At 43.7% G+C, this 24,538-nt stretch overlaps 1 protein-coding gene across 1 annotated transcript in view; it reads left to right on the top strand.

Annotated features, from left to right (window-relative positions):
• LOC118396524 (potassium voltage-gated channel subfamily KQT member 1-like) overlaps positions 1–24,538 on the top strand; it is a 309,173-nt gene that overhangs the window by 2,100 nt on the left and 282,535 nt on the right. The window contains exons 2-3 of the mRNA XM_035790779.2: positions 6,459–7,060; positions 23,034–23,124. Of these exons, the coding sequence (XP_035646672.1) occupies positions 6,612–7,060; positions 23,034–23,124 (540 nt within the window). The 5' untranslated portion in view covers positions 6,459–6,611. The remainder of the gene's footprint in view (positions 1–6,458; positions 7,061–23,033; positions 23,125–24,538) is intronic.

Below are 24,538 nucleotides of genomic sequence, written 5' to 3'. Positions count from 1 at the left end.
TTGTAACTATGGATTTGGAGAAGTGTGGCATCTCTATGCATCATCATTACAGCTATCTCCTTTCACATGTGATCTGTGTTTATAACAGCATAACAAGCAGACAATATACTCACAATGTCCAGACAGGTAATGATGATGCATGTCAAGCAGTTCTCAAGGTTGAGAGCCATGAGACCATCTGAGTTTGGTGACAGATAGCGTGTGAGTGGCATCCTAAGCTCTGTGGATCCACTGACACCGCTGAGTAGAAACAATGCATGATACAGTACACAGCCAATGGTACAGACCAGAGGTCACCACACACAAGGTATACAACACACAGAGAGGATCACCTCTTAGGGCTTGGGGATAGAAGCTGTTCAGGAGCCTGTTGGTGTCAGACGTGTTGCTCCGGTACCGCTTGCCATGCGGAAGCAGAGAGAACAGTCTATGGCTTGGGTGGCTGGGGTCCTTAACAGGTTTCCGGCCTACCTTTCACACTGCCTGATATAGAGGTCCTGGATGGCAGGAAGCTAGGCCACAGTGATGTACTGGGCTTTCCGCACCACCCTCTGTAGTGCCATGCGATCGAGGGTGGTGCAGTAACCATACCAAGTGGTAATGAAGCCAGTCAAGATGCTCACAATGGTGCAGCTGTAAAACATTTTGAGGATTTGAGGGCTCATGCCTAATTTTTTTACAACCTCCTGAGGGGAAAGAGGCATTGTTGCGCCTTCTTCACGACTGTGTGTGTGTGTGTGGACCATATTAAGTCCTTAGTGATTCGGACACAGAAGCACTCAACCCGCTCCACTACAGCCCCCCCTCCCCGTGTTTCCTGTAGTCCCCGATCAGCTCCTTGGTCTTACTGACGTTGAGGGAGAGACTGGTGAACAGGCCTACCACTGTTGTGTTGTCAGCAAACTTGATGATGGTTTTGTAGTCATGTGTGGCCATGCAGTCGAGGTTGAACAGCGAGGACAGGGGGGGACTAAGCACACACCCCTGTGGAGCCCCCGTGTTGAGGGTCAGCGTGTCGGAGGTAATGTTGCCTCCGCCACCACCTGGGGTCGGCCCGTCAGGAAGTCTAGGATCCAGTCTCAGAGGGAGGTGTTCAGTCCCACGCTACCAAGCTTGGTGACGAGCTTGGGGGGACTATGGTGTTGAACACTAAGCTGTAGTCAATCAACAGCATTTTCACATAGTTATTCCTCTTATCTAGGTGGGTGAGGGCAGTGTGGAGTGCATTTGAGATTGCAAGTAGCCTTAGAGTTCTTGTGAACAGGAATGATGGTGGTCAGCTTGAGACGTAGGAATTACAGACTGGGACAAGGTTGAAAATTACCCTGAATATGTCTGCCAGCTGTTCTGCACATGATCTGAGAACACGCCCTGGAATACCGTCCTGCCCCGCGACCTTGCGAGTATTGACATGATTAAAAACCTTACTCTCATCGGCCTCTGAGAGCGAGATCACCCTGTCCTCTGGGACGGCGGGGGCCCTCATTGCACAACTCGGTGTTGTCTTTGTCGAAGCGTACATTAGATGCATTGAGTTTGTCTGGTAGAGAGTCATCGTTGGGCAGATCACAGCTGGGTCTTTCTTTGTAATCCGTAGTGGACTGTAGCCCCTGCCTATGTAATAGGATTCCACCTTGTTCCTATATTGTCCTTTTGCTTGTTTGACGGCTCTGCAGAGGTCGTAGCAAGACTAAATGTACTTGTTTGTGTCCTCAGCCGTAGCCTTGGGTTTGGCTGTGTGCAGTATCCCTGCTCTTTAGCTTAGCGCCAACCTCAGTGTTAATCCAAGCAGCGATCCTTCACTGTGGGGACAACATCGGTGATACATTTCCTAATGAAGCAGGTGACGGTAGGGGTTAGCTCCTTGATGCTATCGGCTGAGTCCCAGAACATTTTCCAGTCAGCGCTAGCAAAACAGTCCTGTAGCATAGCCTCCGATTTGGAGGACCATTTCTCTATGGCACTCGTCACGGGTACTTTGAGCTTCTGCTTGTAGACAGGAAGCAGGAGTATAGAGTCATGATCTGATTTTCCGAAGGGGGGACGAGGGAGTCCCTTGTATGCTTGCTTGTGGGTAGAGTAACAGTGGTCTCCTACTTAAGTACAGGCACAAGTCATCAGACTCTTTTAACTAAAGCCCAATACTCCACTGGATCCTTTCTGAAAACTCTGAACCTTGGCACCGGATCACCGCTGCTACCGATTGGCTATTGTGGCTAACGCCACTGCCACAAAGCTAGCACCAGTTAGCCGTGAGCCAGGCGCATCTCCCGGCTAGCAAACTAAATTCCACAATACTTCTTTCGCCATCTGGCTTGGATTCTCTGTCGATACGGCGCCCCGCACCACCACGACTGGTCTGCCGATGAATACTCCATCCGCTGTGCCTTCAACCGGCCTCCGTCAGAGCAGACGCTCCTACTAACCCCGGGCTACTAACTTTAAACGCCATGTCGCTAGCGTAGGCGCGGTTTCCCTGTTCCATCTACTGCTGCCTCCTGGACACTATAATCACTTGGCTACATAGCTGATGCCTGCTTGACTGTCCGTTAATCACGGTACTCCATTCTGTTTATTTATTTTTTATCTGTCGGCCCCAGCCGCGAACTCAGGCTCTGTGTGTAGTTAATCCGACCCTCTCTGCCTAGTCATCACCATTTTACCTGCTGTTGTTGTGTTAGCTGAATAGCTGATGTTGTCTCACCTGTTGTTTTAGCAAGCTCTCCCAATCAACACCTGCGATTACTTTACAGAATTTATGCCTAAATTCTGAGATTTCCATACCCAACTATAACATTTTCCGTCAAGATAGAACTGCCAAAGGGGGAGGAGTTGCAGTCTACTGCAGAGATAGCCTGCAAAGTAAAGTCATACTTTCCAGGTCCATACCCAAACAGTTCGAATTTCTAATTCTAAAAATGTATCTCTCCAGAAATAATTCTCTCACTGTTGCCGCCTGCTACCGACCCCCTTCAGCTCCCAGCTTTGCCCTGGACACCATTTGTGAATTGATCGCCCCCCATCTAGCTTCAGAGTTTGTTCTGTTAGGTGACCTAAACTGGGATATGCTTAACACCCCGGCAGTCCTACAATCTAAGCTAGATGCCCTCAATCTCACACAAATCATCAAGGAACCCACCAGGTACAACCCTAAATCTGTAAACAAGGGCACCCTCATAGACGTTATCCTGACCAACTGGCCTTCCAAATACACCTCCGTTGTCTTCAATCAGGATCTCAGCGATCACTGCCTCATTGCCTGTATCCACTACGGGTCCGCAGTCAAACGACCACCCCTAATCACTGTCAAACGCTCCCTAAAACACTTCTGCGAGCAGGCTTTTCTAATCGACCTGTATCCTGGAAGGATATTGACCTCATCACGTCTGTTGAGGATGCCTGGTCATTCTTTAAAAGTAATTTCCTCACCATCTTAGATAAGCATGCTCCGTTCAAAAAATGCAGAACCAAGAACAGATATAGCCCTCGGTTCACTCCAGACCTGACTGCCCTTGACCAGTACAAAAACATCCTGTGGCGGACTGATATAGCATCGAATAGTCCCCGCGATATACAACTGTTCAGGGAAGTCAGGAACCAATACACGCAGTCAGTCAGGAAAGCGAAGGCCAGCTTTTTCAAGCAGAAATTTGCATCCTGTAGCTCTAACTCCAAAAAGTTCTGGGACACTGTAAAGTCCATGGAGAACAAGAGCACCTCCTCCCAGCTGCCCACTGCACTCAGGCTAGGTAATACGGTCACCACCGATAAATCCATGATAATCGAAAACTTCAACAAACATTTCTCAACGGCTGGCCATGCCTTCCTCCTGGCTACTCCAACCTCGGCCAAAAGCCCCCCCCCCCCCCCCTCGCCCAAGCCCCCCCAGCTTCTCCTTTACCCAAATCCAGATAGCAGATGTTCTGAGAGCGCTGCAAAACCTGGACCCGTACAAATCAGCTGGGCTTGATAATCTGGACCTTCTATTTCTGAAACTATCCGCCGCCATTGTCGCAACCCCTATTACCAGCCTGTTCAACCTCTCTTTCATGTCGTCTGAGATCCCCAAGGACTGGAAAGCTGCCGCGGTCATCTCCCTCTTCAAAGGGGGAGAAACCCTGGACCCAAACTGTTACAGACCTATATCCATCCTGCCCTGCCTATCTAAGGTCTTAGAAAGCCAAGTCAACAAACAGATGACTGACCATCTCGAATCCCACCGTACCTTCTCCGCTGTGCAATCTGGTTTCCGAGCCAGTCACGGGTGCACCTCAGCCACACTCAAGGTACTAAACGATATCATAACCGCCATCGATAAAAGACAGTACTGTGCAGCTGTCTTCATCGACCTGGCCAAGGCTTTCGACTCTGTCAATCACCATATTCTTATCGGCAGACTCAGTAGTCTCGGTTTTTCTAATGACTGCCTTGCCTGGTTCACCAACTACTTTGCAGACAGAGTTCAGTGTGTCAAATCGGAGGGCATGTTGTCCGGGCCTCTGGCAGTCTCAATGGGGGTGCCACAGGGTTAAATTCTCAGGCCGACTCTTTTCGCTGTATATATCAATGATGTTGCTCTTGCTGCGAGCGATTCCCTGATCCACCTCTACGCAGACGACACCATTCTGTACACTTCTGGCCCTTCCTTGGACACTGTGCTATCTAACCTCCAAACGAGCTTCAATGCCATACAACACTCCTTCCGTGGCTGCTCTTAAACACTGTAAAACCAAATGCATGCTTTTCAACCGTTCGCTGCCTGCACCCGCACGCCCGACTAGCATCACCACCCTGGATGGTTCCGACCTAGAATATGTGGACATCTATAAGTACCTAGGTGTCTGGCTAGACTGTAAACTCTCCTTCCAGACTCATATCAAACATATCTAATCTAAAATCAAATCTAGAGTCGGCTTTCTATTTCACAACAAAGCCTCCTTCACTCACGCCGGCAAACTTACCCTAGTAAAACTGACTATCCTACCGATCCTCGACTTCGGCGATGTCATCTACAAAATAGCTCTATTCAGCAAATTGGATGCAGTTTATCACAGTGCCATCCGTTTTGTTATTAAAGCACCTTATAACACCCACCACTGCGACCTGTATGCTCTAGTCGGCTGGCCCTCGCTACATATTCGTCGCCAGACCCACTTGCTCCAAGTCATCTACAAGTCCATGCTAGGTAAAGCTCCACCTTATCTCAGTTCACTGGTCACGATGGCAACACCCACTCATAGCATGCGCTCCAGCAGGTGTATCTCACTGATCATCCCTAAAGCCAACACCTCATTTGGCCGCCTTTCCTTCCAGTTCTCTGCTGCCTGTGACTGGAACGAATTGCAAAAATCATTGAAGTTGGAGACTTTTATCTCCCTCACCAACTTTAAACATCTGCTATCTGAGCAGCTAACCGATCGCTGCAGCTGTACATAGTCCATCCGTAAATAGCCTCCCCAATTTACCTACCTCATCCCCAGACTGTTTTTATTTATGTACTTTTCTGCTCTTTTGGACACCAGTATCTCTACCTGCACATGACCATCTTATCATTTATCACTCCAGTGTTAATCTGCTAAATTGTAATTATTCGCCTACCTCCTCATGCCTTTTGCACACAATGTATATAGACTCCCCCCCCACTTTTTTTTCTACTGTGTTATTGACTTGTTTATTGTTTACTCCATGTGTAACTCTGTGTTGTTGTCTGTTCACACTGCTATGCTTTATCTTGGCCAGGTCGCAGTTGTAAATGAGAACTTGTTCTCAACTAGCCTACCTGGTTAATAAATAAAAGTGAAATAAAATAATAAAAAAGATAGGTTCACTTCACTGCCCTTTGGACAAGAAAAGAACATTCTAAGATTGACTTGGAAGTGTTAATGTCTGGTTTCCCATTGTAAATGACAAAAAGCAACGACGCCTATGTAGGATGAATACAAGGTAAGAGATGTCATCTCTTGGGCATAGTCAATCATGTCCAAGCTCCTCTACCCCCTTTTACTTCCTCTCCTTCTCTAGCATCATCCAACAGAAAAATAAAGTGCACTAACTAGTAGAGGTCAATATATTTTTCTTAAGGAAACCGACCCGTGTCTGAAATGTGATGAACAGATTATGGTCACTAAAGCAGTCCGAAACTAGCATTTTTGGTGGTAGGCTGAAAGGTAACACTTGTTACCCTACTCTGGTCAGCAACCCTGGTCCTGGAGAGCTACAGGGTGGGACTGACTACTTTTGTTTCAGTGCAGCACTAACACCCTGTTTCATCTAATCCAGGTCTTGATGATTGTTTCATTAGTTGGTGTTAAGGGTTTAAGTGGAACCAAAGCCTGCAAAGTGCCAACAGTCTCAGGACCGGGGTTAGTGAATGTACTAGTTACAGGGTTCAATTGTCACTGTGATCACCCTGACCATTAGATCTAACCGCTCTGATATCAGCATCTTCTCTACTGCAGGTCTGGTCACACATGTAGCCTAACACAGAGTGCTTAGACCTCTGGGGTGGACGTGCCTTGTTGTTAGCTGTTTATCTCCTCCCACCTGGACCTCAGGTCGGAGCTTTGACCCAGCCTCCTCTTCCTCTGATCAGGACCGTTCTATTTGGCAGTATGGGTGAGATGCGGGGTAGTCCCTTCCAGTTGCTGAACCGCGTGCACAGAGACTGCGATGGTAGTGGTGGAGGATCCAAGACCTTAGAGCCAAAAGGTCATGACACCACCAGCCTCACCAACCCGGACCTGGGCACCATGGACAGTGCTGCTGCTGCTGACAGTACACGCTTCTCTCCTGTTTCACTGGAACTGGACCCCACAGCGGTGAATAATGGATCAGACATTCCCTGCAGCCCGCAGACGGACACAAAAGACCCAGCGCTGCAGATCGACAGCCGGCCCTCTATCTGCGGCCCTAACCCTCCTCCTCACCCTCCAGCTAGCCGGCTGCTCTCCTCCAAGCACTTCCAGAGCCCCTACATTACGAAGACTAGCATGCAGGGGGATGTCTACAACTTCCTAGAGAGACCCACTGGATTGAGATGCTTCCTCTACCACTTCTTGGTGTGAGTACCTCTGCCTTTTCACCCTCTACTGGTCACTTCAACATACCGGTAGCTAAAAGGCTAGACTGCTTCCCTAGATGACATTATTTTGTGAATATAACATGACATATATCCTTATTACTGACATTAACATTTTTTATTTAGAAATATTCAGAATTAGTGGCTTTCAAATGTTCCCTAAAAATATATCTCCCCCAGAAATAACAGTGGATTTGGAAAATGCCATTATTAGACCAAAGGCGAGGACACAACACAGAGTCCAAACATTTAACATTTACTGTGTTTTCCTCTGTATTTGTTGATAACGAAATCTGAAAATACTCTGGATACATTCAGTAACATGATGAGAATGTTCCTGGAAAATGTGGGGTAGGTGCAACATTAAAACAAAAAATGGCAAGACTTTGAGGACTAACTGGTGTCTCCAAGTGTCTCCAAGTGGCCACACACCTCTCCAAAGTGTGCACAGTTCCTAAGTCATTTCAATGCACTTTTATGACTTAAAGAAGAGTCCTCAAACTTAAGGTGCTTTTTTTGAGGTCTCCTAACTGTGCCGTCTAGGAACTAGATCAAGCGCACTTGTAGTTTTATTTGGAACACAAACACCATCACAATATGACTGTTGTTCCATTAGAAATCACAATCTGAGTCAGATGGACATCATTTGAAAGCTTGTTCTATTGTTAACATGGCTAGCTAAGTTACAGTGGGGCAAAAAAGTATTTAGTCAGCCACCAATTGTGCAAGTTCTCCCACTTAAAAAGATGAGAGGCCTGTAATTTTCATCATAGATACACTTCAAATATGACAGACAAAATGAGAAAAAAAATCCAGAAAATCACATTGTAGGATTTTTAATGAATTTAAAAATGGCAAATTAAGGTGGAAAATAAGTATTTGGTCAATAACAAAAGTTTATCTCAATACTTTGTTATATACCCTTTGTTGGCAATGACAGAGGTCAAACGTTTCTGTAAGTCTTCACAAGGTTTTCACACACTGTTGCTGGTATTTTGGCTCATTCCTCCATGCAGTGATGTTTTGGGGCTGTTGCTGAGCAACACAGACTTTCAACTCCCTCCAAAGATTTTCTATGGGGTTGCGATCTGGATACTGGCTAGGCCACTCCAGGACCTTGAAATGCTTCTTACGAAGCCACTCCTTCGTTGCCCGGGCGGTGTGTTTGGGATCATTGTCATGCTGAAAGACCCAGCCACGTTTCATCTTCAATGCCCTTGCAGATGGAAGGAGGTTTTCACTCAATCTCACGATACATGGCCCCATTCATTCTTTCCTTTACACGGATCAGTCATCCTGGTCCTTTTGCAGAGAAACAGCCCCAAAGCATGATGTTTCCACCCCCATGCTTCACAGTAGGTATGGTGTTCTTTGGATGCAACTCAGCATTCTTTGTCCTCCAAACACGACGAGTTGAGTTTTTACCAAAAAGTTATGTTTTGATTTCATCTGACCATATGACATTCTCCCAATCTTCTTCTGGATCATCCAAATGCTCTCTAGCAAACTTCAGACGGGCCTTGACATGTACTGGCTTAAGCAGGGGGACACGTCTGTCACTGCAGGATTTGAGTCCCTGGCGGCGTAGTGCATTACTGATGGTAGGCTTTGTTACTTTGGTCCCATCTCTCTGCAGGTCATTCACTAGGTCCCCCCGTGTGGTTCTGGGATTTTTGCTCACCGTTCTTGTGATCATTTTGACCCCACGGGGTGAGATCTTGCGTGGAGCCCCAGATCGAGGGAGATTATCAGTGGTCTTGTATGTCTTCCATTTCCTATTAATTGCTCCCACAGTTGATTTCTTCAAACCAAGCTTCTTACCTATTGTAGATTCAGTCTTCCCAGCCTGGTGCAGGTCTACAATTTTGTTTCTGGTGTCCTTTGACAGCTCTTTGGTCTTGGCCATAGTGGATTTTGGAGTGTGACTGTTTGAGGTTGTGGATAGGTGTCTTTTATACTGATAACAAGTTTTAACAGGTGCCATTAATACAGGAAACGAGTGGAGGACAGAGGAGCCTCTTAGAGAAGAAGTTACAGGTCTGTGAGAGCCAGAAATCTAGCTTGTTTGTAGGTGACCAAATAGTTATTTTCCACCATAATTTGCAAATAAATTAATTAAAAATCCTACAATGTGATTTTCTGGATTTATTTCTTCTCATTTTGTCTGTCATGGTTGAAGTATACCTATGATGAAAATTACAGGCCTCTCTCATCTTTTTAAGTGGGAGAACTTGCACAATTGGTGGCTGACTAAATACTTTTTTTGCCCCACTGTATATGATATTACAGTTTTAGTCTTTTACAATGCAATTCAGCCCAACTGATTATTATTTTGGTGCGCATAGAAAGTGGTCCTGAGTGCATTTAGGTGCATGTGCTTTGGCAAATGTTCTGCACAATAGACAAACACAGGCTCACTCTGTTCAGAACAACCCAGGGTATGACACCATGTCATCTTGTAACTATATAAAATACGGTGATCATATATCAGTATATGACACAAGTTTTATAATATGGAAATGTGAAATGCGTGTTTGGCTTGCTTGTATGACATCAAAACTATTTATTATCTTTGAAAATACATCTTAATTTACAGCATTTCAGCAGTTGCCAAATATGTCAGTAGGGATGGGGGACAACTTCTTCCGAAGTTCAGAACGGCTGTCAGGCAAAACCCATACAGAGCTGTGAAGCGCAGAGCAGAGCATGTTACTGTACAGCCACTACGTTCCAGTTTAGGCGTTTATCAGTTCCCAAATATGCAATTTTCAACCCATATACAGGTACGAGTGTAAATCACTACTTATAGTTATTGTAATGGCTGTAAGGATTATGTTCTGGTTCCCAGTAACTAAAGGAGAGGTTGTCTGTCACTGTGGCCTGGCTTCTCTGATTATTTCTCCATGAGACCACAGAGCAGGCAGGAGGAGGTCAACACGATCCTGTCACCCACACCTCTGTTCTTGTTCGACTGCTCTCTTTTCTTACCTACCGTTCAAAACAAATCAGCCCTGTATGTTCTTAACCCTGGGCAGCATGGGTCTGGGAGGCTCACGGGGATATTGGTATCCACAGTCCTCCACCAATTATACATTTAACTCCATACTTCTTGTATTAAAAAATGTTGGCACATCAATGCACTTTAATTCAAGATTTAAAACTGAAATGATGTTTCTCTGCCTCATGACAAAATGTGTACAATAAGCAGGATTTTTGCTGTAAAGTTGGAACAACAAAAAGCCTCTATGCCCCAAGTGTGCAAAAAGCCTCTATGCCCCAAGTGTGCAAAAAGCCTCTATGCCCCAAGTGTGCAAAATTAGCTTAAACTGCAACAACAACAAAAAATCTAACTTTTAGCTAAATATGTCCCTTACCACAGCCCCTAAAACCACAGCTGGTTGAGGGAATGCTAAGAGTGTGCAACGCTGTCATCAAGGCAAAGGGTGGCTATATGAAGAATTTCAAATATAGAATATATTTAGATTTGTGTAACCCTTTTTTGGTTACTACGTGATTCCATATGTGTTATTTCATAGTGTTGATGGCTTCACTATTATTCTACAATGTATAAAATAGGAAAAATAAAGAAACTCTCGAATGAGTAAGTGTATATCGGTAGTGTATACCATTCATATGTAAGTCCAAATATGGATATAGCAACTGTACATTGAGGTAAAGCGGTTGCAACAATGTATACAATATGTACTGTAGCTATAGAAATCTATGATGCATGTTTCATTCCATAATCATAGGATATTTAATGGTATGAGGATGGGGAATGAATGGTGACTCAATAAGTGACTCGGCATGACCATGTAAATGGAAACGCCGTTGAGTCGTCCAGCTCTTGTTTTCCTCTGTTTGTTGTGTGTGTGTGTGTGGCCTGGCATCTCTGATGATAATCTTCCCCAGCAGTAATTGAGGCTATAATGTTCCCAACTCACACAGAGAGAACCCGAGAACCCCTGGACTCGTACAAAATTAAACCCTGATTCCGATTCATCCTCGCTGACGCTCCTTTAAGTAACCCTTACTTGTCAATGGGTATTAATGATTCTGCTGGGCCTCCTCTCCGCTCTGCTCTACTCTGCTCTTCTATATTAGGCCATCCAGGAGAGACGTGAGAGGAGAGAAAGGAAGGCTACATCAAGGGCTGTGTGCAGCAGCCATGACGGGCTAAGTGGCCTGCTCTTCATTACGATGACACAGATAGATAGGCAGAGAGGGTTGAGTGGTTGTGTGCCCGGCTGCCAGCGTTTCCAGCCCTATCCGTCACTCCTCTTATCTGGCTGAGGTCAAAGCCAGAGCCAGGCCAGGGACAGTGTCCCGCTGGGGACTACGTACTTCAATGCCTCAGCCAGAGATGGAGGAGAAACAGACTCAACTCACGGCAATTACATCCGTCCCTGGGCCACACACGGACATAGACTCACAGGTCCACACAAAATGACGGGCACAAAGCCATGCATACACACTCTCTGTCTCTCTCTGACACACACACACACACACACACACACACACACACACACACACACACACACACACACACACACACACACACACACACACACACACACACACACACACACACACACACACACACACACACACACACACACACACACACACACACACACACACACACACACACACACACACACACACACACACACATAGTCCAGTAGAGAATAAATCCCTCTGGTTACCCACAGCGTACTGGGGCAGGTGTCAATAAAGGATCTTATGCAATGTCATGCAGTGTAGTCAGCAGGCACTTCAGGCTCAACATAGAACAGACCAGACACTTTGGATCTCTGATGAATATGTCTCTCTGGTGAATAAGGATCCAGTAGAACTCAGTCTTTCACATTACATTATCTTACACAGGAGATAAGGCATGTGTTACCACAGCCTCACTCAGCCCCTTAAACCACAGGCTCCTTTGATCCGTGGCTTGCCAAGCTTCTCACTCTCTCTTCAGATCATCAATGGCACTGGACTGACTAGTCCCTAACTGATTTTATTTCTGAAGGAAGTGCATCTTCAGGGAATAATCTACCATACACGACTGATACAACCACAAACAGCAGATGATTAGGTTTTGTTGTTGTAGATGCTACGTATGTGCTGTATGGGTGATTCAACAGAAGTGATGTAAATTACTTTCCCCAGAAAAACAGTTAAGTCTCCAAATGTAGGACATTTATTTACGTCATGATGTGTTTTATTTAAATCCAAGGCAATAACAAACATATTCAGAGCTTTTTATGCCATTAAACGTCTTTGGCAGGTTCGCCTAAAATAATAAAAATAAAAAAACATTTTCGAGATGGAGAAACACTTTCAGTGTTAACTTAAACGACTAAAACCACATCTAAACTATGTAGAAAATATCATAAACTCCCCAACAGGCCCTGGAGAGGTGAAGGTCGAGTCATGCGTCCTCTGAAACATGACCCACCAAGCCGCGCTTCTTAACACCCGCTTGCTTAACCCGGAAGCCAATGTGCCGGATGAAACACTGTTCAACTGACGACTGCAGTCTCCCGGGCCCACCACAAGGAGTCGCTAGAGCGTGATGAGCCAAGTAAAGCCCCTCCCGGACAAACCCTCTCCGACCGCTGCGCCATGCAGGAGGCACTATAAACCTATTTCCATGTACGTGGCTATCCTAAACTTCATATTTGAAAATAAAGCCATTTTTTAAACACAATTATTTAAATACAACATCTTGAGTTGTTCTATTATTACATTGAAAGATACTGATCTTATTAGTAGTTTTGTTTATTTTTAAACATCTTTCTCAAAAAAATGCTGTCTCCACTTTTAATGTTACTTACGGACTGCAAAGGGAAACCCAGTCGCGAGCTGCCCTGTGACGCGAGCCTACCAGACAGGCTAAATGCCTTTTATGCTTGCTTTGAGGCAAGCAACACTGAAGCATGCATGGGAGCACCAGCTGTGCCGGATGACTGTGTGATCACTCTCTCCGTAGCCGATGTGAGAAAGACCTTTATCCAGGTCAACATTCACAAGGCCGCGGAGCCAGATGGATTACCAGGACATATACTCAGAGCATGCGCGGACCAACTGGCAAGTGTTTTCACTGACATTTTCAACCTCTCCCTGACCGAGTCTGTAATACCTACATGTTTCAAGCAGACCACCATAGTCCCTGGGCCTAGGAAAGCGAAGGTAACCCAGCTAAATGACTACCGCCCATAGCACTTTGAAAGGCTGTTCATGGCTCACATCAACACCATAATCCCAGATACCCTAGACCCACTCCAATTTACATACCGCCCCAACAGATGCATAGATGATGCAACCTCAATCACACTCCACACTGCCCTTTCCTACATAGACAAAAATAACACCTATGTGAAAATGCTTTTCATTGACTACAGTTCAGCGTTCAACACCATAGTGCCCACGAAGCTCATCACTAAGCTAAGGGCCGTGGGACTAAACACCTCCCTCTGCAACTGGATCCTGGACTTCCTGATGGGCCACCCCCAGGTGGTAAGGGTAGGTAACAATACATCTGCCATGCTGATCTTCAACACTGAGGCCCCTCAGGGGTGCGTGCTTAGTCCCCTCCTGTACTCCCTGTTCACCCACGACTGCGTGGCCAAACACGACTCCAACACCATCATTAGGTTTGCTGACGACACAAACAGTGTTAGGAGTGATCATCGACAATGATGAGAGCCTATAGGGAGGAGGTCAGAGACCTGCCAGTGTGGTGCCAGGACAACAACCTCTCCCTCAACGTGAGCAAGACAAAGATCCCCAGATCCTTAAAGTTATACAGCTGCACCATCGAGAGTGTCCTAACTGGTTGCATCACCGCCTGGTATGGCAACTGCTCGGCATCTGATCCTAAAGCACTACAGAGGGTAGTGCGTATGGCCCAGTACATCACTGGGGCCAAGCTTCCTGCCATCAAGGACTGATATACTAGGCGGTGTATGGCCCATAAAATTGTCAAAGACTCCAGTCACCCAAGTCATAGACTACTCTCTCTGCTACCGCACTGCAAGCGGTACCGGAGCACCACGTCTAGGTCCAAAAGGCTCCTTAACAGCTTCTACCTCCAAGCCTGCTGAACAATTAATCAAATGGCCACCTGGACTATTTACATTGAACCCCCCCCTTTGTTTTTACACTGCTGCTACTTGTTTATTATCTATGCATAGTCACTTTACCCCTACCTACATGTACAAGTTACCTCGACTAACCTGTAACCCCGCACATTGACTCGGTACCGGTACACCCTGTATATAGCCTCGTTATTGTTATTTTTTTTTTTACCTTCATTTATTTAGTAATATTTTCTGAACTCTATTTTCTTAAAACTGAGTTGTTAGTTAAGGCCTTGTAAGTAAGCATTTCATTGTAACCTGTTGTATTTGACGCATGTGACAAATAACATTTGTTTTAGTTTGAAACACACACTTTATAACAGTGTAGAATGAACGTTCCTAAAGCCACACCCCTACAAATATCACCAGGTGATGAGATTGCACCCTTCTCCAGCATGGCCACATGGTGGAGTAGTCTGTCTGCAAACATATAGGAGAACATTTTGTGAGCAAGTTGGTAAATCTGAATGTATTTTTAGAAGTTTCACTACCGAACATCTTATATATCAAGAAATATGAAAACACATGTTTTTGGGACTAAAATATATGTTTACTGGGATGAACATAATTTATGTCCCAATGAAATATTGCCAGCAATATGTTAGCTATGGGGATTCTTTAAAGTCCAAAATAAGTAAAAATTGTCCAAACCGAAATGGTCACAACCGAAACATTTGACACCATAAAGATATATAGAGGTCTTTGTATCTATGCCATTATGGAGTCTGTGATAGCCTCAATGGCACTTCCCTTGCTATCTCCCATTTCGAGTAACATACACCATGCTTTACCAACTGAGCTACAGAGGACCAACATGTGGGTAGTGGATAAGTGCACACTTCTTTAACTTGTCATGGTCTCAACTCTCTGGATCTGGATCTGGGTCTGGGTCTGGATCTTGCGACCAATGTCCTGGTGTAAATGTTGGTCTTGGCTCGTGGATATTACCACAGTCTTTGGTTTACAAACCATAGGCCACCAAATTTGAAGAAGACAATGTTCTCTGATCATTGGCTGATCACTCCCAACCCATAGGAATCCCCGCCCAGTTGACTACTTTTAAAGGTTGGAAGCCCTCAATGGCAATGTCTGTACCAAAACAAATGATTTCCATCAAGTCCTCTATTTATCTCTATGATTGACACTTGACACTTGACAAAACGCCTAATATTTTGCTAAAGTAAAGATCGTTTTAAAGTGATCATTTAAAAATCAAACAATAATTAATTAGATGCATAAGTATTTCAATCAGTCAATAAGTTTCAGATTCATATAATCAACATTGAACATTTTACAGGGAAAAATAGAGATGCTATTTCCCTAAATTAAATGTCAAGGTTTTGAAAATCAGGTAAAAAAATCATGCTTTTACTATTTTGTTAATTTGGTATACAATTTTAATAAATACAATGAACATGTAATAGAATATTAATCCAAATGATCACTACTGCATGGTTCTCATTTTACTGCAACTTGTTCACTATGTTTAATTAGTGACAAATTTAGTGAGGTGTTAAGGAATTCAGGTAAATATTATTTACATATGCAATACAAACAAAGTGTGTGAGTAGAATATACAGTTGAAGTCGGAAGTTTAATAATATAATAATAATAATAATAATAATATAATAATAAATAATATATAATATATATATGCCATTTAGCTGACGCTTTTATCCAAAGCGACTTACAGTCATGTATGTGTGCATACATTCTACGTATGGGTGGTCCCGGGGATCGAACCCACTACCCTGGCGTTACAAGCGCCATGCTCTACCAACTGAGCTACAGAAGGACCACAGTTTACATACACTTAGGTTGGAGTCATTAAAACTCGTTTTTCAACCACTCCACAAATTTCTTGTTAAGAAACTATAGTTTTGGCAAGTCTGTTAGGATATCTACTTTGTGAATGACACAAGTCATTTTTCCAACAGTTGTTAACAGACAGATTATTTCACTTATAATTCACTGTATCACAATTCCAGTGGGTCAGAAGTTTACATACACTATGTTGACTGTGCATTTAAACAGCATGGAAAATTCCAGAAAATGATGTCATTGTTTTAGAAGCTTCTGATAGGCTAATTGCCATAATTTGAGTCAATTGGAGGTGTACCTGTGGATGTATTTCAAGGCCTACCTTCAAACTCAGTGCCTCTTTGCTTGACATCATGGGAAAATCAAAAGAAATCAGCCAAGATTTCAGAAAAATTGTACTGCTCCGTCCTTGGGATCAATTTCCAAACAATTGAAGGGACCACGTTCATCTGTACAAACAATAGTACGCAAGTATAAACACCATGGGACCACGCAGCCGTCATACCGCTCAGGAAGAAGACGCGTTCTGTCTCCTAGAGATGAACGTACTTTGGTGCAAAAAGCACAAATCAATCCCAGAACAACAGCAAAGGACCTTGTGAAGATGCTGGAGGAAACGGGTACAAAAGTATCTATATCCACAGTAAAACGAGTCCTATATAGACATAACCTGAAAGGCCGCTCAGCAAGGAAGAAGCCGCTGCTCCAAAACCTCCATAAAAAAGCCAGACTACGGTTTGCAACTGCACATGGGGACAAAGATCATACTTTTTTGTAGAAATGTCCTCCGGTCTGATGACCAGACAGACTATTATTCTGACATTTCACATTCTTAACATAAAGTGGTGATCCTAACTGACCTTAAACAGGGCATTTTTACAAGGATTAAATGTCAGGAATTGTGTCCTACGTTTTCATAACTGTGGCCTTAATTGCCTACCGTCTGTAAGATGTTAGTGTCTTAACGACCGTTCCACAGGTGCATGTTCATGAATTGTTTATGGTTCATTGAACAAGAATGGGGAAACAGTGTTTAAACCCTTTACAATGAAGATCTGTGAAGTTATTTGGATTTTTACGAATTATCTTTGAAAGACAGGGTCCTGAGAAAGAGAGTTTTTATATATACTGTATTGCAAGTATAATCCAGCCTAAATCCAACGTAGGCCGAGGTCCTCCTGCCTCAGCACGTCCCCACAGCCTGGTCAGATGTTATGATCAGAAGAGGCATGTCTATTTCATAGTCATCTTGCAGATCTGAATCTGAGGTCTGTTAAGCCAAACGCACCCACATATTCAGGAGAACGTTGTCTCAGTTGAGTAATAACATTGCTCGTAAATTACAGGTAGCCTTTCAAACATGTTTCAATCACTATCTTTACAATAGTATACCCAAACTAATTTTGAATCAAGTGCCAGGCCAACTAGTTTATTTTGAAATTATACTGTATGGTCACATCTGGAAAGATCTCTGTGATATTGAGCTGTCTAGTCAATTGAAGTGGCGTTAGAAACTAGTGCAAATGTTTCCACCAGATCATTCTACTTGGAAACAGTAAACATGAATAAGTAATCTTGTGCTGAATTGCCTGGTGATGAGCGAGGACAGCCACAGTCCAAAGTGCTCACAGAATCTCCACTCACTCCACTCATGATGCACTCCAGTGGAGGCTATTGGTTACTACCATCAGGTTTTACCCTTGACTTGGTCATGGTCTTTGGTCGATTTGGAACTTTCACATTATAACCTGTTACTTCTTCTTACAGTGGGTCTATACACGTTGTGATGTGTTAGCACCAGGGCCCTAAAGCAACTGAGGACACATGAGGTTCCATGAGGACACAGACTTTTTGAACGGATCTTACGTTATCTTCTTATATCGCAGTATATTTGCCATTACAGGAGCTGATTCATAATGTGAGACTTTGATTCAGAAATCCTCATTTGGAATACGTTTTCATTTAGATAGCCATTGATGGATTTCCTTAGATGGACAGTGATAAGCTTTGGCCAAATGGCTCGACTGACTGAAACACTGATTATGACAGACCACCTAGCTTTTTCATTCAGCTCGGCTGTAGGACCAGTGTGACCTTACACTGGGGTCTCCGTGTCTGACACTTGTCAACACACACACACACACACACACACACACACACACACACACACACACACACACACACACACACACACACACACACACACACACACACACACACACACACACACACACACACACACACACACACACACACACACACACACAAAAATGTTGTTTTTTCTCCCGGAGGACCATGAATGGTTCATACTGAAGGGGGGATTTGGACTACACTGCAGTGACTGCTGACTACTCTCTCTAGTGGGGCATGGGGATATGCAGTTACTGTAATAATTCTGGATCAACCACCAGCAGATCCCAGGGGTTTTGTCCTTCCAATCAGGTTCTCTAATGATTGTGACCTGGTTTGTCGTGACGTTAACACCTCCAGGGGCTCCAGAATACACACAGAGAGGGTTTAGGTCCTTCAGCATATTACTGTAGGAGGAATAGAGAGTACCTTAGTTTTGCTAGCTGCTACTCATATTGGTACACTTATAATGCACTTTTCGTTATACAACAATCACGGAAGGCTACGGTGTGTGCATTTAAAACATGTAATACATGAAAAACAAATACTCACCCATGGTAGTTTATACTGCACTTTTTGGAACTCAAAGATGCTTTTTTTCAATTGGAGTTTGATTAAAATAGGACTCTGCAGTTTGTCTTATGTAATTGCGACTGTTTTGTTTTTGGCATGGGACCCTGTTCAGGAGGATTTGTCCTCTGTTTTTGCTCCGTCTTAGGATCTTCTGTTTTTGTACCTAGGCATGAGTAATTTTAGAGTGTATGAACTCTGGATACACGCAGAGCTTGAAGTCTGGTTTTACTCTGTGTAGTACTTCATATATCATACTCTGCATTTATGCTGTTACCAGACACCACTCAGAGGTTTGGAAATACATATTTGGCTCCAGTGGATAAGTGTTATTGATATTGCTGGGGTCAGGGATTGGTCGTTCCGTCTTCCGTGTGCTTCAGTCCTCTCAAATTAGAACTTTACTAGCTACCTTCATTTTGTTCTTCCAAAAGCTTTAACTTAACCTGGTCCCAGCTCTGTTTGTCCCTTTGCCTACTTCAATGTCATTGTCAGCCCAAATTACAATGTTTGGCATGGCAATTCCCATAAGGAGTTGGTAAGAGAGCAAAAAAACTGACTTATAGCACCCAGGCTCGCTTTGACTGGCCGGGCAGATGATGTCTTTATTTGTGTGGTATTGATACTCTTGCAGGTATAACTACACAACGGGAAATACCACACTGTATTCTGCAGTACAACTATTCTGGGGGGAATCAGAGTGAGGAAACAAGCAAAAATAGAGGCAGTATTTCACACTGCTATGTAACATAATTTTCTCCGGGGAATTGGACACTTGCGTATAACCTAGCCAACAATGTCATATTTTTCATGACTAAAAATCCAGTTAAGGAACTCCCTTGTTATGACAAGAGAGAGGATTAAGGGATTACATGTAATTTGAGTTTAACTGCCCCCTCCAATTTCTTCACTTCTTCCCCAGATGTGAGAAAATGCTCAAATTGAATCAAAATACGTTGGCAGATGAAACCACTGCAGTGATATTGTTCACAATATACTCCTACTAAGGCCAGGGATTTTCAGATGACAGAAATGCTATATTCTCTTTTCATGATGTGTGATGTGTGTTTTATTAATCCCAACATGAGTAGGCCTAAATGTTGGAGCCGTACATGTTTGGTGATATCCCTCATAGCCTAAATACTGGAACGCCACTTCCATGTTTTGTATGGACATCTGTTCAGTTCATCGATGATTTACAGTAGCTACAATTCAGCAGGGAATTCAGCATTGCCTTTATACAAATGAGCATTTGTCAGTCCTTCTCTCTCTCTCTCTGACTGAGAGCTTGGAATTATAAGGTTCTGTCTGCATTTTTTTTGTCCACAATTTAGTTTTTGACATAACCGTGTTCTGTTCCTGTTCTCTACCTATACACTGTAGTACTCTAAAATACCCCAATTCATGTTGTTAAGTTAAAAAGAATACAAGATTAAAATTGCTCTCACCATTCAACCCTATTAGGGTTCAGAACTTTAAAGCCATTTATCTCAGAAGCATCTTTTTACAGATAGAACCTTATAATGCTAAGGATGTGTGATCTTGTTCCAATTTGTTTTCATACTACAACAACTAATCTGTGGAAAAACCTTCTCCAGTTCTTTGTCATGGTCCTTTGAGATGAATTTGACCCGTTGTCGACCATAGATTTTGTGCATTTCAGTGGGTTAAATGTCTTGAGACAGCTGTGGCTTTAGAGTCCATAATATAATAATAATAATAATATATGCCATTTAGCTGACGCTTTTATCCAAAGCGACTTACAGTCATGTGTGCATACATTTTACGTATGGGTGGTCCCGGGAATTGAACCCACTACCCTGGCGTTACAAGCGCCATGCTCTACCAACTGAGCCACAGAAGGACCACAACGAGAGTTGTAGTCAGGCATGTGTCAAGACAACAGGCAAACCGTAGTGACAGTTCTCTAGGTTTACAGGCTGGTTGTGTTAAACTGAGATTGCGTGAGTCTGAATGGGACTGCAGTAGAGTATGGTGGTAGTAATTCAGACCCTCTCCCACCATTTCACTCCACTAATCCTGCCTTCAGCCCAGGGAGGGGGGGCTTCCTACTGTCCTACTGATGTTACCTCTCTGTCTACTCCTGTTTTAGCCCCTCTAGCGGCTTTGAATGATTTGCGGTGAAATAAGTGTTCCCAATTTTCATTTTCAGTAAACTCTTAATGGCAGCTGTACAATAGATGTTTAGGCTAATTTTAGATGTCAGTTTGCTTTTGAATGGAAACTAACTCAATGTCTGTTATTGTTTGGGTTTGTCTTGCTATCCCTTACCATCTCTCAGGCATGCCTGTTGTAGCTGGATCAGCTGAGTCCTATAGAGTGTGTTATTGTTCTTTTGAGGAGGTTCTGGGCTTTAATCTGTCTTTCTCAGTCTAGTAGTCAACTCACGTAAGTCCCGTACGCCAAGTGAGTACAATCTACATCTGGGATGTGATGTAACTACAGTCGTGTTCTCACTCTCACTCTCAACTTACACGAATCACATGGGACATTATCATCGCACGTGTGTGTGTTTATGTGTGTGATGGCCATTAATCCAGGTGGAGGGAAATCATTCCCCCATCTGGCCCATGTGTCACAGAGTGTGAGGAGAATCTTCCTGGAAAACCTGGTGTGTATGTTTCTCACAGAACACAAATCTCACTTCACCCCTCCCACGGTCAGCCACACTGGATGGGGTTTCAACACCTACTGCTTACAGTACAGTCAGTACTATGCGTCCCCTATTTAACACCATCTCTGAGAGGGTATTACTGTACACTATACAAGCAGGAAGTCTCAAAGAACCGTGGCTGTGTAATTAAAACCATGAAAAGGTTGTGCACCTGAACTTTGATCTGGTGTTTGGAGAGTGTTTTGAATGTAAACCCAATGTAAGTGTTTGAATACACAGAATGTGTATTGAAAATATGAATAAAGTACTCCGAAACACCCAAAAGTGGTTCTTCAACCTGAATATTGGTGTTTTTAAGAGCGTTATGAAAACACTTTTTGGGGATTCAGTACATGTAAAAGGCAGCACAAAACATAAAACCAATGTTTCTCATACAATCAACGGTTTAGAATTCCAGCTTTACATTTCGGTGGAATTTCACCCACTCAACCACACAGCCACACCGTAAGATATTATTCTGGGGTGAATTGACATGGACAAAAAAAACAATAACAAATACTTATTTGTATTATTATTATTATTCTATATCATTTTCTTTATTAAAACAACTCCCATCAGTGGGTGTGCTCGCCCCCACCCGCCCCTACACGCCAGTAGGGTGAAGCCCCATCCACCGGCTCAAAGGGATTTTCCAAGGCCGGTAAAGACCAAGCCCCGCCCGACGTTCTGGCGGGCATGGAAACCAGCGCACCCATAACCAACATATACTTAATATAAATAAATGCTAGTCGTGCAGAGGCCGTACTCTAGCGCTAACTCACCCGGCTTAGACACTCTCCCCACCGAAGACTGAGGTTCAACTCCCCGCTCCAACCCTTCAATCTGTTTCTCCCTCCAATCTGTATCCCCTCTGTCATTTCACAACTCTCAATAAAGTGTCAAAATACCCCCAAGTCATTTCAATTATTTCTTATTTTCATTTAACCAAAATAATGTAGCAATAAATACAACTTAATATGTTTCTCGAAATGTAATTATCTTTCATGAGGATAACCAAAGAGAGAGAGAAGTCTTTGGTTTGAATCACTTTGCATTTCTTATCTTGTCACGTGGTTCTTTCACACACCGTCGTATCTACTGAAGAAAGAAATGTGTTTTCCTCTGTAAATATAATGCTTGTTGTACCATGAGGTGTAGTAGATCGGGATGAACAGATATTAAAAATCATCAGGCAAAATGACGTTCAATGAGGACAGCACCCATTCCCACAATGTAAGACACAGAAGTGCAGAATCCTCAATTCTTGCTGTTTAACCACCAGTTATTGCTGGTGGTTTGAACACTCTGCTTGACAATGCCTGCCAAAACAGTATAAAAAGGTCAATTGATTAAATACGTAAAACAATGTTAAATGTTAAGACAATTCCGACAAAGTGATCTAATTCTGCACTAGACAGGATTCAAAACATTATAATAGTGTTTAGAAGCTTTAGAGAGAGGACCATGTAAGGACCAAACACCTTACATAACATTGTGTGTGGCCTTATGCACAGCTACTATGTACATGATCAGTTGTCAGGAAAACCACAGGGCTCTAGAGACAGTATGTCATGTGATCGATAGTAAGAGTGCTGTTTGTTTCTTTCCTCCACAGATTCCTCATGGTCCTAGTGTGCCTCATCTTCAGTGTCCTGTCCACCATAGAGCACTATGCCGATTTCGCCAGCGGAACTCTCTTCTGGATGGTGAGTGGACTTGTGATGGACTTGTGATGGACTTGTGATGGAGTTTTTTGTTGTTGTTCTTGTATTGCAATACCATCCACATCCACATGATGGGAGTAGGACATCTTGGGTGAGAAGCAGACTAACCGCCATCTTAAATTCAACAGTTCAACAGTATGATAAAAGTAGTGAACCTCAAATGAAATGGAAAGGATATATAAAGGCACATGAAACTCTATGTCTATTCGTCGTCGGCATGCTTCAGAACTTATTGCTGGGGGGATTTGGTTCATGTAGATTCTATCGGCCACTCTCAGTACTACTCTCACAGGTAGACAAATACTGATATGGGTCAGGATAAGGAATTTTCATCACACCCACACGCACACACGCACACACACACACACACACACACACACACACACACACACACACACACACACACACACACACACACACACACACACACACACACACACACACACACACACACACACACACACACACACACACACACACACACACACACACCTCCCCAGTGTGGGGGGCAATCAGAGGACAGGAGTGTTCTCTAAACTTTTGACCATCATTGCCTTTTAGAGGTTTCACTGGCTGCTGAGTTATTCATTCATTTACACCCTGGCAGAGAAACTCGATTCTTAGCAGCTTGATTAGAACTAAGAAAAAGTTAGTGCAAAGCCCAGTGGGTAGGACAGAAGACCGAGCTGGAACATTTTGAGCTAAAGCAGTAGTTACGTTAGACTTAGAGTTTGAGGAACAAAACGTGGTTAAAAAATACATTTGTAACTCAAGACATGAGCGTTACGAAACCTACAAGACACCGTATTAGAAAATAAAACAGGCGGCAATGTCCGAAGGATGACATTTGACACTCAACTGTGTGACCCCATTTTATGTGCACCTGCATGTGTGTGTGTATGATGTCATTGTGTTTGTGGATGATGTCATTGTGTGTGTGTATGATGTCATTGTGTTTGTGTATGCCATATGTTGTGTGTGTATGGAGTTTGTGTCATCATGGTGCGCATTTGTTGTGGAGTGGCTATGCGAGTTCAGGGTTAGCTGACATTCATGAATCAGAGGGTGCTTGTTTTGGGTGGCAGAGAGGACATTAGTCCTCGAGGATATTTGGCTTTCAAGGCGGCTGCCAAAGTAAAGCTAGCCAGGTTCAGCAGGGCGCACCGACATCCATCACGTGTCACACGCTCTAGTCTCTCTTTCCTCTCCTGTTCTCCAGTCTACTCCGGGTCCACTGATGTCACAGCTGTGCGGCACGGTGGCACCACCAAACATCTGATCAGAAATGGGCCTCTACCGTCATAACACAGAGCCCCATTAAAGAGTTCCATATAGCCCAATCCAGCTTCAATCCATCTGATCACATTTAAAACCTCTGGATCAGCTCCATCCTAGT

Source organism: Oncorhynchus keta, chromosome 17 (genome assembly GCF_023373465.1).
Source record: "Oncorhynchus keta strain PuntledgeMale-10-30-2019 chromosome 17, Oket_V2, whole genome shotgun sequence".
In the NCBI taxonomy this organism is placed as follows: Eukaryota; Metazoa; Chordata; class Actinopteri; order Salmoniformes; family Salmonidae; genus Oncorhynchus; species Oncorhynchus keta.
The sequence above is the reverse complement of the archived record's forward strand: the minus strand, read 5'-3'. Positions and strand labels throughout refer to the sequence as shown.